The following is a 16709-nucleotide window of genomic DNA, read 5'->3' on the forward strand; positions in this document are numbered from 1 at the left end:
AATTTTTAAATTTCCTTCCTAATATCTTCTGTTATCCATTCATCATATAATAGCATATTGTTTAATCTCCAGGTATTGGAGTAGTTTCTATTTTTTACTCTTTTATTTATTTCTAACTTCAATCCTTTATGATCTGATAGAATACAAGGTAGTGTCTCTATCTTCTTGTATTTGCTAACATTAGTGTTGTGGAATAATATATGGTCTATTTTAGAGAAGGATCCGTGTGCTGCTGAGAAGAAAGTGTATTTGCTCTTGGTTGGATGGTATATTCTATAAATGTCCGTTAAGTCTAAATTATTGTGTTATTGAGATCTATGGTTTCTTTGTTCAATTTTTGTTTGGAAGATCTGTCCAGTGGTGAGAGAGGTGTGTTAAAATCACCTAGTATTTTTGTGTTATGGTCTATTTGGTTTCTGAAATTGAGAAGGATTTGTTTGACATACATGGATGAGCCACTGTTTGGGGCATAGAGGTTTATGATTGTTATGTCTTGCTGATTTATGCTTCCCTTAAGCAGTATGAAATGTCCTTCTTTATCCCTTCTGACTAACTTTGGCTTGAAGTCCACATTATCGGAAATGAGGATGGATACCCCAACTTTTTTGCTGAGTCCATGTGCATGGTATGTTTTTCCCCATCCTTTCACCTTTAGTCTATGGGTAGCTCTTTCTATGAGGTGAGTCTCTTGCAGGCAACATATTGTTGGATCTTTCTTTTTAATCCAATCTGCCAGTCTGTCTTTTGATTGATGAGTTCAGGCCATTAATATTCAGGGTTATTATTGAGATATGATTTGTATTCCCGGTCATTTGGCTCATTTTTTTTATTATTATTTTTTGACACAACTTGGTTCCTCCTTTATTTGACAATTCCTTTAGGATAGTTCCTCCCTTTGCTGATTTGCTTCTTTGTTTTTCATCTCTTCCTCATGGAATATTTTGCTGAGAATGTTCTGTAATGCTGGCTTTCTTTTTGTAAATTCTTTTAGCTTTTGTTTATCATGGAAGGATTTTATTTCATCGTCAAATTTGAAGGTAAGTTTTGCTGGGTATAAGATTCTTGGTTGGCATCCATTTTCTTTCAGGGCTTGAAAAATGTTGTTCCAGGCCCTTCTAGCTTTTAAGGTCTGGATTGAAAAATCTGCTGATATTCATATTGGATATCCCCCTGAATGTAATTTGGTTCTTTTCTCTCACAGCTTTTAAAATTCTGTCTTTATTTTGTATGTTAGGTATTTTCATTATAATGTGCCTTGGTGTGGGTCTGTTGTAATTTTGTGCATTTGGAGTCCTATAAGCCTCTTGTACTTGATTTTCCATTTCATTCTTCATATTTGGGAAATTTTCTGATATTATTTCATTGAATACGTTGTTCATTCCTTTGGTTTATTTCTCTAAGCCTTCCTCAATCCCAAAAATTCTTAAATTTGGCCTTTTCATGATATCCCATAGTTCTTGGAGATTCTGTTCATGATTTCTTACCATCTTCTCTGTTTGTTCAACTTTGTTTTCAAGGTTAAATATTTTGTCTTCCATATCTGAGGTTCTGTCTTCCAGGTGTTCTATCCTATTGGTTATGCTTTCTATGGAGTTCTTAATTTGGCTTATTGTTTCCTTCATTTCAAGGATTTCTGTTTGTTTGTTTTCAATATCTCTAACTCTTTATCGAAATGATCTTTTGCTTCCTGTATTTGCTCTTTTAACTGCTGATTGGTGCGATCATTCAGTGCCTGCATTTGCTCTTTCATCTCATCGTTTGCTTCCCTGATCATTTTAATTATGTACATTCTGAACTCCCTTTCTGTCATGTCTTCTGCCATGCTGTCATTGGGTTTTATTGATGTAACATCTAGATTTGTTTGCAGCATTTTCTTTCCTTGTTTTCTCATATCGTTCAGGTATCAGTGGACCACTGAGATATTGCAGATTTCCTCTATTGACTTATAATGTCCCTGAAGATTTCTAGTATATTCCCTCTTATCCTTCAGCAGCCTGAAGTCTTGGAGGAAGTTGATAATGCTGTGCTCCACAAGGAAGCTGCCTCTCTAGGGGTGGTGGCCTTCAGGTGGGGTATATTCCCTGCTAGTGGGCAGAGGTGCCTCCACTTGTTGACCAATGGTCATCCATAGGGGAACTAGGCTGCGGGCTGAGGCAAGGCATGTTTGGGCCTGTGTCTCTGGTTTTACCGTCCTTGTGGGAAAACCTCACCCGGCAGGGAAGACTCACCCAGTGGGGAGGTCTCACTGGTCAGTTCCCCTCCTAGAGGTTCCCCTCAATCCACAACTACCGCCTGGGCTGGGCAGCCTTCCTCTGCAATGTTCCCAGGGGCCCGGCCCTACCTCCTGGGCCTGGGAGCCTCATCCTTCGCAGATGAGTCTCCTTAGGCTGCCTCTCCTCAGAGAATTCTGCCCGCAGTCCTGGAACCTTCGCTCCGCCCCTCAGCTTGTCTCTGTGCGGCTCTTCCACCAAGAAGCCGCCTAGGTCCTGGGGCCCTGCTCCACACCTAATTGCCTGGCTATGCACCCCTCCTCTGAGCAGCCACCTGGAGCCCTGTACAGTTGCTCTGAGTCCCAGCGACCCGCCACATGCCTCTTCCTCCGGGCAGCAGCCCGGTGTTCCGTGTGGTCACTCTGAGTCCAAGTAACTCACTGTGCACCTCCTCCTCCTGACAGCCGACCGTAGCCCTGGTGCAACCGCTCCAAGTCCAAGCGACCAGCCGCACTCCTCCTCCTTCTCCGGGCAGCCCCCGGTGTTCAGGAGCGGTCACTCTGAGTCCAAACAGCTTGCTGCGCACCTCCTCCTCTGGGCAGCCTCCCGGTGTCCCAGTGGGTCACTCCGAGTCCCAGCGTCATGTTGAGTGGCCTCCTCTCCGACGCTCCCAGTTGTCCGCGTTCACTGCTCCAGTGGCGGGAGGGGTGTCTCGCCGGGCAGCTCTACTTCACAAAGTTCCCTGGTTCCGGGACTACCGCCCCATCCGGGATGCCTTCCCAATGGGAAGGACTCACCCGGCAGCTTTGAGTTGGTCCCAAGTCTCTCAATATCTCCTCTTCTTGAATCCTGAGTCCTGGAGCAACATGTAATGCAGCCACCCTCTAGTCCACCATCTTGAAAATCCACCCCTTGATTCTTTTCTTCAACTGATTTCTTCCCTTTGATTTTTAGGGAATCCACCCCACCTTTATTTTCCTTTTTCCTCTCTAGTTTCTGCACATGAGAGAAAACATACAATCCTTAACCAGTTAGACCTTCCCTCTTCACTTTCTGTCTATTTATGCTAAAAATTCAACAAGTTATTCGGATCCCTGCACATCCAGTACTTTTCTCTGAATCTTCTAGTGCCATCTGAGCACACAAAGGTGTATTTCTGGGTCCCTCTGCATGGTCTGTTGTGTCCTTGTGTCTCTTCAGTATCCTGTGATCCGGTTACTACCCAGATGACTCCTGAGGAAGAGCCAGAGGAGGTGGTCAGCCAGCCACCGTGTGACGGGGGAGGTAATTGTGTTGTCAGCTCCTAAGCAACTGCGGAATCTTTGTTCCTCCCCTCTTGTCTCCCATTCCGCCCTGCTGCTTGCACACATTTAGACGAAGGAGATGTGTAGAGCCAAAGGAAAGGGTCAAAAATAAGAGAATGAGCTGTTCAGGGAGGGAGCAAGGTGAGAAGACTGTCCTTTGTCTCTGGTAAGAGTGACAGGAGCTACTTTAGCCTCCATGCTGGTGGCAGGGGGTGGGGGGTGCGAAAGCGGGAGGGTCTGAGGCCAGGGACATCGTGACTGTGAGTCACTCGAACTGCCTTGGGCTTCCCGCCATCTCGGCCTGGGCTCTCCTGCCATGGTTTGCACGCCGAGTCCTCTAAGGGATTTCATTCTCTTCTGCAGAAGATAACAGTTCCTACTTACCAATGTCTGATGGAGAAGAGTCCCAGGGAGACTTCCCAGAGTGGGAGCCCGGAAATGGAGGCAAGGAAGATGCTGGCTGCTGTCTGTCGGGAGCGGATTCGGAGCTGGTGTTTCCTGGTGCGTTTACTCTGAATGCACTTTTCTATGGAATGATCCAGTCACGCCTCGTGTTTACCCAGGGCCTTTTGGGGAAATCCAGGGAGACAGGAAATCTCCAGGAACTCCATGATTCAGGAGTCTTTTGTTTGTTATTAGGTATTCGTATATTACTTACCGTCAAAATTACACTAGAATAGAGTTGCTCTTTTGCCTTCATGTTTTCACAACTATTATTACTATTATTTGAATTCATATAACAACTCACTCCTATCTTCTCTGGAAATAAAAAAGCTTAGCATGTCTCTGCTGGTTGATCTTTATTATGGTTTTGTCACAAACTTGACAAGGCCTTCAAAGAAATAGTAACATAGTATCTAGTTGATAGAATTCAGATGAGCTATTTATAAAACCGAATGCTCTTTTGGATCAGAGTTCTCCATTATGCCATTGGGCCGTACAGTGCTTTCTCGGTATACTTTGATAATTATGCTATTCTTTCATCCTCAAAAAACCTTAACACACAGGTGGGAAATTTATTGTTGTTGTTTTTAGGAACTAGAAATACAAATGTATATAAGACGCAAAGAAGCTATGTCCCAAGAAAGAAAAGCAGAGCAGAGATCTACGTGGGCTTTGGGTTCTGCAAAGCTGGCATGAGTTGGGTCATGTTAAGTGTCCAAAGTGGCAGTCCAAGGGGCTTTTGGATACCCAGGAATCCACTAGGATGCAAAGTACAGAGATTTTTATTTAGCAAATAAAGAATGCTTAGGGAGACAAGAGGGGAAAAATCACAGACAGAAAATATGTGACTCTAATGCACTATATGAGATAGGAGACACCCAGAAGAATAGAGCCAGAGGAGGTGAATGCAGAGGCAATGTGAAAACATAGACATACAGCATCACTGAAGGAGAAAAAGGCAGGTAATCATGGAGACTGAAGTGTCAGGGAGAATCCAGAAAGTCAAGGAGAAGCATGGAGGCCTTTATGAAAATGTGTATACTGTTAAAAGAAGAGGGAACCATTTAATGTTTAACCAAAGCCTGAATTCTTTGATTTTTAATTGAGGAAGCGTGTGCTTATAAGTCCAGTTTCTCTGAATAGCACTCCTACTGTAGGATGTTTGGGGAAGTGTGGAGCTCAGGGATTGGAGGACCTTTCAGAACGGGCTTGCTTGGGGACTAGCTGACCTTCAGCAGTGAGGGCAGGTTAACGGGACCCTGGCTGTTACTGCTCTGCTGACTGTCAGAGCGTGGGGATGTGGTGATTGACTGGCTTTCAGAGGCCTGTGTCCTGGAGGGACGCTATCATTGACTAGTTGGGAAGATTCTGGCTTTATTTGTTCATGTGGCCAAAGAATAATGAGTTTCCTAGGACTGTAGAAACTTTTAATGTTTCCCCATGAGGAAGTCCCTAATAAGAAGATGCGAGAAAGGCCATTTAGTATTGTCCATAGCCAAACATCTTCTGGAAGAGGACACTGGAAATGAAACTCGTAGGATTCTCCCCCATGAAGAGTTATGGTGCTGCTGGATTGAGTGCTATGCCTATGGAAGAAGAGGAGGAAAGAGAAGCAGTGATATTTAGTAATTAGTTGATCAAAAGGTGGGGAAACGTTTTAAGTAGCAGTAGAATATTGCTGAATGCAGTCCCATTATATGTAAAGGCAATTGTAGTACAAAATCTCAAGACACCTGGACTAATAGGGACATTGGCCGTCACTTTGAGGCAACTAGATGGGCTGTGTCCTGGAGCGCGGGCTCTGATGTCGGTCATGTTTTGAATCAGCGTGCCTAGAGCAATTGGGTAACTCTAGGTACTTTGCAGTATTTCTTCATATATTGTCATCTTTTCAAGCAAATGGAGTATGACTAAGAAAATAGCTTCCCCCTTTTGTTTTTACAAAATTGGAATTTTTTATTACGAGTTTCATTTCTTTGTTTGGCCAGCTCAATAATTAGGTGAGGTCGTATCTAGATCCACAGATTTGAAGAGGGATGGCCTATGCACCCGATCAAAGAGGATGCACATATGAACTTTAAGTCTCTTGGGTCTTATTTAAAATTGGGGAGAGAATGATTATCTTTGGTTTTTGTTGCTGAATAATAAGTTGCCACAATCTAGTGTCTAACTCAACACCTGTCTATTATCTCCTAGATCCACAGGTCAGAATTCTGGGCGGGCTCAGTTTATTTTCTGTTCAGAGTCTTACAAGACAGAAGGTGGCGAGTCAGCCAGGCTGAGCACTTAACCAAAGGTTCTGGGGAAAATATCACGACCAAGTTAATCCAGGTTGTTGACAGAATCCAGGTCCTCGGGTTGTAGGGCTGAGGTCACAGCTTTGGAACTGGTTCTTGGATAGCGCTCACTCTGCCCACAGAGACCACTCACATTCCCTGACACAGGGCCCCTACATCTTCCAGGGAGCAATAGTGTGTGGAGTCCTGCTCACTCTTTGAACTTCTGATTTCCTCTTCTGCTGCTAGCTGGGCTCATGTGACTAGACCAGGCCCACCCTGATATCCTCCCCTTTCCAACTCTGCAGTATAACATGACTTAATCATGGGAATAATACCTCATGTTCATAGTTCCTTAGATTAGGGAGGAAAATCCTCAGGAACCACCGTAGAATTCTGCCTATCACAACAGTGTGCAACAAAACCCATAGAAAATAATTGTCTCCATGAGCCATTGATTTTCCCAGGCAAATAATATTAAATGGGACATCAAATGAAAGTTGAGCATAAATGCATCAAAGAAAAGAATGTCTTTAGATGAGACTGAAGAGATTATAGTAAATGGTTTAGGTGCTACATGGAAGTGAAATGTAGCTATTTTGTTTATTGCTTGCAGATCTTGAATCACACATTAGCTATATGAATGTTCAGATCAACTATAAACTGTGCATAGGAGAATTTTTTTGGAATTTCTAAAATTAGTCCTTGTGTACATTTTTTAAATCTGGTAGTTCCATTTGCAGAATAGATCTCCACCTAGTACCTTTGTTAGGGGTGTTACTAAAGAAAAGAAAGATAATGGCCTGAAAGTAAGTTTCTGGTTGCGATATGGGAATGTCTGGAGATGTCCCCCTTCCTTTACAGAAGTACTTACCAAATATGTTACCTTTTTTTAGGTACTGGGGATTGAACCCAGGGCACTTAACCACTGAGCCACATCCCCAGCCCGTTTTGTATTTTATTTAGAGACAGGGTCTCACTGAATTGCTCAGGGCCTCGCTAATTTGCTGAGGCTGGCCTTGAACTCTTGATTCTCCTGCCTCAGCCTCATGAACTGCTGGGATTACAGGCGTGAGTCACCACGCCTGGCCCAAATGTGTTACTTTTGACAGGTCAAAAGTCCCTCCTTGTAATCCAGTTACCTTTTCTTGCCTTTTATTTAGATTTGTGCAGGAGTTAGAGTCTATAAAGGAAGTGCAGGTTCTGTCTGGGGCACTTATGGCTTTGAGGAAGACAGTCCCATGACAAATAGCAATGAGGCCTCTGCTCTCAGTTAAGAGTATGGATGGTGTGTGGCCCAGGTGTGGAGTCGGGGATCACCAACCAGAGACCCAAAAGGAGACACATGACCAAGTACATGAGAATAATTTAACCCAGTTTACATACGACCGAAATGATTTTGTTTTACAAATTGACAAGATACCAAGTTGCCCTCTTGAAGTTGTGCTGAGGAACCCAAGACAAGGTGTGACCAAACATCTTTGCTCAATTTGGCTATTGTCTATGAACCCACATCCATCAGTTTGGGGGCTGTCTAGATTAAGGACTTATTAGACATTTGTCTCCATGTGTTTGCTTTGGATCACATTCTTCTAATATTCTGAAAATACAGAAAAATCAGAAACAGACAATACAAGACTTTTAAAAATAGACAAGAGTGAGAATAAATGAAATAATGAAAAATAAGTACATAAATGGAGGGAATAATTGCTAAATATTGTACCTCCAAACTAAAATATCTAATTACTTCATGTCTAAGTGCATACCCATCTTTAAATCGGATACATTCAAAAATCAGAGCCCAGTGAAACAATACAGAGCTCAAGTTGTTGTTGAGGCTGATTCATTTGGTAGTGGATCAGGAAGACCATCTGAGCTGGGCCCAAGCCCAAGAAGTCTGGAATTGACACCTACTGGTCCAGGGGTCCCATTGGATCTTCTTAAGCAAGTCTTCCAGAGATCTTGGTGGGGACTCCAAATATTGAAGGGAGAGACCACCACTCAATATCTGTGCTCACTCTCTGAACTCGCTAAGCAAAGTTCCTGGTGGGAGGTGACTCTGTGCTTGTGTGGCAAGGTCCCTATGACACAGGAAACTGCTGGTTTATATAGAGTTTTTGAAGGCAAGGAGCTCAGGGCCTGGTACTTGTAGAAGCAGGAGTGTTTATGAATAGGCTGGCGTTTAGCTGGGGTTCACCTTTTTAGAGGGTATTGCTGATGAACTTGGCTTCAGTTCTGCAGAGCTGGCTGCCTCTGATTGGTGGACTTTCAGAAATGTGGTTAGTGAAGTAAGTTTGTCATTGGTCATTTGGGATGAGTTTGAAACTGGTTCTGCTGGTTTCTATTTCCAAAGAAAACCTAGTTTTTTTTTTTTTTTTTTTTTTTCTGGAAGAAAATAACTTTTTTTTTTTTTTTTTTTTTTTTTTTAATTTTCTGGGCTACAAGTAGAAAGAGAGAAGTTTTAGAAAAGGTGAACCCGGTGTAAGATGAAAGAGCGTGGTCCTGCTGCTCTCAGGTGTGATAACTGGAGCGGGGCTTTTGCTCTAGAACAGAGCAGTTCCTCTTAGCCTAGAACGTCAGGGTGGGTCCTGGGAGCCCTGGCACTCTCCTCTGGTCACTGTCTGAGGATCCGTGGACAGTCCTTCTTTTGTTTCTCATTAGTATCCGGCGAATTAGAAGATCACCAAACGAATAAAGAAGGAGAGTCGGAGGAGCTTACTCCCAACTTGCTCTGCTATGATGGACAAGGTAATTAAGACTTAAAAATAATTAAAACAGACACAGTTCTGATAAAGAGGAAGAGACATTATTTAACTTCTGACAGTTTTGAGTTTTACCTGGTGTTTAAGGTACAGAAGTTAAGAAAGGAAAATGGTTTCTGCTTAAACATTCTTACCCTCCAACCCTAACTATTTTCTACTCAGAATTTACTGAACATTTTGGGCCCTTTTACATAAGCACAGGTTAAAAAAAAAAAAAAAAAAGAAAGAGGAAAAGACAGGGAGGACAAAAAGCAAGACTGAAAGGAAGTGTCAGATAGAGGGAAACAGCGGAAGGAAAATTTTCAGAGGAAGAAATAGAGAAGGGAACCAAAAGGGTGTGGGAAGAAGGACTACAGGGCAAACGGAATGTCTTCAGAAATCCTGATTTTGGTCCAGGAGCAGATCAAACGGCACAGGGAAATGAGACGTGTTCCTGTGTCATGTGTTTCTCAAACAATGTGCCAGAAGGCCCAGGAGCAAGGGCGGACAGCAGCCAAGCCCAGGACATGACAGGTAAGGCTGCGGGGACATGGTTTGGGGAGGGCTTCGGGATGGCTTAGTGGGTACCACAGGCCCCGGTGGAGTAGTGACAGGTGGTGCCGTCCATCCCAGAATCCCTCTGGCTGCCTTTGCTTGGCCTGAGACTTTTGGAAACAGCAGGGAAGCAAGGAATCTTCGTAAAGTCACATTTAACAAGTCGGATTCTGTTGAGAATGTATGCATGCTATAAAACCGCACTCTTTAAAATGGCAGGTACATTCTTGACTGTAGCCAAAACCAATTTTCCCAGGAACCCGAGGGAGCCAAGTGAACTTCTGCTGGGAGACTACTGTGTCTCACCTCATCACAACCTTCGAAAGGTCTCTGTCCACAGGCAGAGTCCTGCTGTTTAGCTGGCAGGAGGAAAGGCCTCAGACCAGCTGTTCTCCATCCAGTGCATTTTTACTGACATCCTCCAGCATGTCACTGATTTACACAGGCATTGCCTATAAAATTTTGCACATAAAATCTTTATTGAATCTGTAGAAAGAGCTGAAGGTCTAAGAAAAGTAGGGCAACTGTTTCTGTTCCCAAAGAAACAATTTTTCAAAGTCCTATTGGGGGAAAAAAAGAAGAGTCAGCATGGATCCTGGACTCCTAGTCCTCAGTTCAGTAGGTTTTTGGATTCTTTCACAAGGAAGAAAGGAATGATAATCCAGACATCTTTGCAGTGTAAGCCTTCTGCGTCAGCAATTGTCTTAAGACTTGTTACTTTTATTTATTAATTTCTATTTCTTATCACTTGTTATTTTCTAGACACTGTGAATACTGGAAACAACGCTACCTTAGGAAAACCCAAGCGTAAAAGAAGTAAGAATAAATGAGACTTTACTTGCTCTGAATTTTGCAAATGTGTTGTTAATGCCTATTGTTATTATTACTGTTATTATTACAATGTCATGGTAGACAGAATGATAGGCTCCCAAAGATGTCCATGTCTTAATCCTTGGAATTTGTAGTCTGTTTTCTCACGTGTGTACAGATAGAGTTAAGCAAGGGCCCTTGAGATGGAGAAATTATTTGAATCATCTGGGTGGGTTCTATCTAATTTTATGGGCCTCAGGAAGTGGAGAAGCTTTCCCGACTGTGGAGAGAGGAAGGTGTGATTTCGGAGGAATGGAGGGAAGGAGGCAGTGCTACTAGTTTTGAAGGTGGAAGAAGGGACCAAGGCGTGGGAGTGGCCTCTTGAAGCTGGAAACCTCAGGGAAATAGATTCTCCCTACAGCCACCAGAAGGAGATGAAGGCCTGTTAGCACCTTAATTTTAGCCCAGTGACACCCTCCTTAGATTTCTAACTGACATAACTGTCATATAATAATTTTGTGTTGTTTTAAGTCTCTAAATGTGTGGTAATTGTTATGGAAGCAATTAAGAACAAATCAGGTTTGGGTACAGACAGGCTCTGCACAATGGATTTCTGCACAGACGTGATGGTCCCATACGACCGCATTACCTACTGACGTCGTAGCTCTCTTGGTTAGCCTAAGCACACTTTGCAGTGTTTGCGTAGACAAACAACCTGCAACGATTTTCTCAGAGTGTGTCTGTACTGTTTAGTAATGTATGACTCTCCTTGGAAGTGGGGTACAACCATCACACTTTCCTGAAAATGTGGCAGTGAGTTTGGATTTAGGCAGTGTGGAGAGAATGGAAGGCTGTGGACAGCATGACAGAAAGGCTTAGAATGTCTTGGGCACCTCATTAGTAGAGACATGGATGCTGAGGGCTCTGCTGGAGAGGCCTCAGGGGGAGTGAGGAACGTGGAAGACAAATTCTGTGTTGTCTAGAGAATGCCTAAATCATCCTGAACAGACTGCTAGAGAAAATGTGAAGATTCCCGGTGTCACTGCGAGGCCCAGAAGGGAATTAGAGCGTGTCTTTGGAGACTGGAAGGAAGGGGCTCTTCACTACGTGGCGGCAGAAGGCCCAGTGAAACCCTGTCCTGCCACTCTGTGGAAAGCCGTTTGAAGGTGCATCCTGCTGTCTTTGCCAATTAATTATAGTAAAGTTTAAGAGGAAAGGGATGAATTGAGGGAAGAACTGCTCAGAGAAAAGAAGGCTTGTTGGAAAGTTCTCATCCTGTCCAGGTTGCAAAAGATGCTCAGATTAGGAGCCCCACTGTCAGGAAAGTGCTTTGCGGGGTGACCTAGCTTGTGGTGTGTGGCTTTTTACCAGTGCCTGGAAAGCCATGTGAGATTGGGGTGTTCATTCGAAAATAGGTTCTATGAAGAGAGAGAGGAAGCACAGGACTCATAGATCCATTCAGTCATTTTAACAGAAGTCAAAATGTCTGTGAATATCTAGGGAAGATTTGTGGGGTGCCCCTGGTCTAACGTAATGCCCATGACTATGTGGGTACTTAGGGAAGATTTGCGGGGTGCCTGTCATATAATGGAATGCCTACAATGTATGTAGGAGAATCATAAGATTCATAAGCAAGAGAAACAATGTTGTCCACATCCTGTAGAACCTAGAGTCTGTTACTGTAGGAAGCAAAAGGGAATTTGAAGATAGGATTAAGGACTGGAGATGTGGCTCAGTAGTAGAGTGCTCCCCCCACTGCAATCAAGAGACTCTGGGTTCAATCCCTAGCGTTGAAAAAAAAAAATGAAGATAGTATTAAATTAAGGTTCTTGAGGTAGGGAGATTATTCTGGATTATTTGAATGGTCCAGTCAAATCACATGGGGTTTTAAAATCAGAGATCCTTTTCTCCTTTGGAAAGAGGAGTGCATAAGGGTATGTGACCACAGAACGACCAGGAAAGCACCGTGTAGCTGGCTTTGAAGATTAAGCAGGGTCCGTGAACCAAAGAATGTAGGCAGCTGCCAGAAGCTGGAAAGGGCAAAGAAATGGGTTCTCCATAGCACCTCAAGGAGGAAAGAGGAACCTGTGGATACCTGGGTTTTAGGCCTGTGGGACCCGCAGCTGATTTCTGACCTGCAGAACTGTAAGTCAACAAGATCATGTTGTTTGAAGCCACTAAGTTTATGGCAATTTATTATGGCAGCAGCAGAAAACCAGTATATTCATAAAACAAAAAACTAAAACAAAAAAACACCATATATGGTCATATTAGATTTAAACATTTTTTACTATATGATTTCATTTATATGAAATATTTAGTTAAAATTATAGAGACAAGAAGAGTGGTGGTTGCCAGGATATATTAGATTTTTAAAAATATAAATTGGTGTTTTTAAAATGGTTAGATCTTTACATTTTTCTGATTTTAATGCACACACACTTTGGTGTATATTTTCCTATATCTTTTTTAATATTTGTATTAACACATTTAGATATAATTCTGTATGTCTAATAAATCTATTCATACTGCTATGTTTCCCTCACTTTAAACCAGTATATCATATACTAGACCTAATAAACATTTAATACTTTGCTGGCTTAACTCTTAGTTTTATTTCATTCCTGTTTTAATTTGCATTGCTTTCATTTTTGGTTCATTTTTCATTTGATATAACCATTTGGTTTCCTTTTCTACAAATATCTGGAACATATGCCTTGATAGTGTTTTTGTTATGTTTTTGCCTTTTTGTTTTTTTCAACATGGCTGAATAACTCTAGAACTACTTGTATATTTTACACGCATATGTTGCTGTATTTTGTTTCATTAAATGTTATTCTTTTAGGTTTGTTTATTGCACCTTTATCCTAGAGAAGTTTGAAAATTTTATGTAGTCAAATCTCTGTTTCTTTATGGTTTTCAGGTTTTATATAAACTTTACAGGGATATTTTCCAACTCAAGGCTTTAGAAATATTTTTATTTGCTTCTAGAATAGTTGAAGTACTTAGTATGTTTCAATGTTTAAGTCGATAACATAACAGGACCCATCCTTTTGTGTCTGATGTGAGATAGTATTTACAAGAAATAACTCCAACACTTTTTGGTTACATTTCCAAATGTCATTTAATGTACTTTTCCCATTATACACAAATCTGTGTCTGGAATCAACTCTGAAACAGTAGTCTATTATTTAAGCTAACCTTATATTCAAAAACAAGAAACTGAAATCTTTTCTTCTAAGATCAGAAGCAAGAAAAGGGTGCTCATCTCATCTTATCCTTTCAACACACCTCTGGAAGTGCTAGCCAGAGGAATTAGGCAAGAAAAAAATAAAAAGTATACAAATCAGAAAGCAAGTAGTAAACTATTTTCAGATAATGTGATCTTATTAATAGAAACCCCTAATGAGTCTACCCCAAGATCATTAGAACCAATAAATGAATTCAATAAAGTTACAGGATACAAAAATCAACATACGGGCTGGGGAGATAGCTCAGCTGGTAGAGTGCTTGCCTCGCAAGCACAAGGCCCTGAGGTCGATCCCCAGTACTGCAAAAATAAATAAATAAATTAATTAATTAATTAGTAAAAAATAAAATAAAATAAAAAATAAATAAACATACAAAACCAAGTAGTGTTTCTATACTTTAACTACAAACTATCCAGAAAATCCCCTATATATAGCATCAAAAAGAATAAAATACTTAGGAATGACTTCATCCAAGGAGGTGAAATACTTATATGCAGAAAATTACAGGACATTGATGAAAGAAAATGAACAATGCAGAAATTAATGGAAAGATATCTCATGTACAGGGATGGGAGGAGTTAATACCATTAAAATGTCAATATTATCTAACGTGATCTACAGATTCAAGGCAATCTCTATTAAAATTTCATTGGTGTTTTCCATAGAAATTGAGAAAAGTGATCCTAAAATGTGTATGGAACCACAAAAGACCCAAAATCAGTCAAGTAATCTTGAGAAAGATGAACAAAGCTGGAGCCATCACACTCTTTGACACATTTTACTATGAAGTTCTAATAATCAAAACAATATAGCACTGTCATACAAGCAAATACCTAGACCAGTGGAACAGAATAGAGAGCCCAGAAATCTAGGCATGCATGTATGGCCAAATAATCTTTGATAAGGGTACTAAGGGTATAGTTTTCTTTATGTAGATCTTGTACATTTTTAGTTTCTTTATCAGTTTTATTGAGATGTAATTTACATTCAATGAAATGCATCATCTTACGGTAAAACGGAATGAATTTTAACAAATGTGTAGTCATATAAATACCTCCACAATCACAACATAGATTTCCATTACCCCCAAAGTCTGTCTTGTGTCCATCTCCCCACCTCTGGCCTTGACAAGAGGCAATCTCTTTTTATCCATTAGTTTTTCTTTTATGAAATTTCATATAAATGGATTCATACAATACATAGATTATGTATGTCTGACTCATTTCACTTAACATAATGCTTTTGAGACTCATCTCGCTGTATGTGTCAGTAGTTACATGTTTTTATTGCCAGGAAGCATTCCTTATGTGGATGCTCACAAATAGATTATCTCTTTACTTGTTGATAATCACCAAGCTGTTTCCAGTTTCATCTATCACAAATAAAGCTCTATGAATATATGCAGATCATTGAGTCGATATATGATCTCATTTTTCTTGATTAGATGCCCAGGAGTGGTACTGTTGGGTCACATGAAAGTAAATACAGGTTTGTTATTTTAAGAATCTGCCAAAACATCTTTTTTTTAAAAATTTTTATTGTAAACAAATGGGATACGTGTTGTTTCTCTGTTTATACATGGAGTCAAGGAAAACATCTTTTTAAAGAATGATTGTGCCTTTTTACATCCCCACTAGTAATTCATGAATGTGCTACCTGGATACTCCTGATAACTTTTTGTTGGCTTTAGGTCTTACAGTCTGTGACTTTTCTTTTTAATTTTCTTAGCATTGTCTGTTAAAGAGCAAAATTTTAAAATTTTGATGAGGTCTCCTTTTATAACTCCTTTTATAGTCTGTGATTTTAGGGTACTATATAAGAAGTCTTTGTATAACTCAAGATTTCATTTCTGTCCAAGAAGTTATATGGTATTAGATCTATGATCTTTTTTGAGTTAGTTTTTGTTGGTATATGAGGCAAGGATTGAAGGATTGATTGTTCTGGCATATGAATATCCGTATGAACTATTTGTTGAAAAAAGTATTCTTTCTGAGTTAAATTAATTGCTTTGATATCCTTGTTGAAAGTCAGTTGGTCATGTGTGTGGGTCTATTTCTGACCTTGACATACATATATCTATATATATTATGATATGTATGCTATCATATCATATATATACATCATCATCATCATAATAATAACAATAATACCTGAAATCAGGTAGCATAAGTTTTGTGAGGTTTTTTTCAAAATTGTTATGGGTATTTTCAGCCCTGAGTATTTTGAAGCTTCTTCCACCTCTCGGCTCAGCAACTCATGAGTTCACATCATGGTACCAGGTGCCTGCTGAACTTCAGCCATAGTACCCATGTTCCAGCCACCAGCAGAAAGGATGGAGAGCAAAAGCTATCTTCCTCAGAGGTCTATTCCTTTTTCCAGAAGTTTCCCCTCCTTCCACAATGATATTTTGCTATGGTCTTACTGGCCAGATTTAAGCTGGTAGCCACACCAGCTGCGAGAGAGGCTATGAGCTGTGGAGTCTTCTTTGGACACATCCATCTCTCCAATAATGAAGGTGTCTTGTTAGGTAATTATGAATGGGTATATGAAGGCCAGTATGAAGACTTGGTCATGGAGTCTTTAAAATTGTTGAACGACTTGAACATAATACACAATTGAGCTCTATGTTGAGCTATGACTTTTCTTCATATACTTCTCCTCTATTAAGCACAATCTTATTTAAATCTTTATCCATAGTAAGTTAGGTTCTTCCACCAGATTCACATAGATGTGTCAAATTTACCCACCTGGTTTTTGTTTTCCAACTCCTATTTATTCTGTTGGTTTATTTTAAATACTTGGAGGCTTGCCATTACAGTTATAACTTCTAAGTGAAATTTTTCTTTTGCAATTAACTGTGTTCTGTGTTATCTTAATACTTAACATCTCTTGTGAGGGCTGGTATTGTGGGTTTTTATGCTTCTCACTTCCCTTGTGTTAAGCCCTCTAGTGCAGTTTTGTGTCCCTTGTAACAACACTTAGCTCTTGTAATTGTCCATGGTCATCGTAGTTTCTTTTGTTTACACTGATTTAGATTTCTGATGCACATGGATCCACGCCCTCTGTAATCTTTCTGACCATTCTTTTTCTGTGTGCATGTGTGTGTGTGTGCACGCAC

The 16709-nt window shown here is 40.7% G+C and overlaps 1 protein-coding gene across 4 annotated transcripts in view; it reads left to right on the forward strand.

The window, feature by feature from the left end:
* LOC306656974 (nuclear body protein SP140-like) overlaps positions 1–16709 on the forward strand; it is a 68060-nt gene that overhangs the window by 23680 nt on the left and 27671 nt on the right. For all 4 annotated transcript variants that reach the window (XM_079132620.1, XM_079132622.1, XM_079132621.1 and 1 more), the window contains 5 exons: positions 3411–3494; positions 3878–4015; positions 8896–8982; positions 9393–9509; positions 10293–10346. In XM_079132620.1, coding sequence (XP_078988746.1) covers positions 3411–3494; positions 3878–4015; positions 8896–8982; positions 9393–9509; positions 10293–10346 — 480 coding nt within the window. The remainder of the gene's footprint in view (positions 1–3410; positions 3495–3877; positions 4016–8895; positions 8983–9392; positions 9510–10292; positions 10347–16709) is intronic.

The sequence above is a fragment of the Sciurus vulgaris genome (genome assembly GCF_902686455.1).
Source record: "Sciurus vulgaris genome assembly, chromosome: 3".
Taxonomy (NCBI): Eukaryota; Metazoa; Chordata; class Mammalia; order Rodentia; family Sciuridae; genus Sciurus; species Sciurus vulgaris.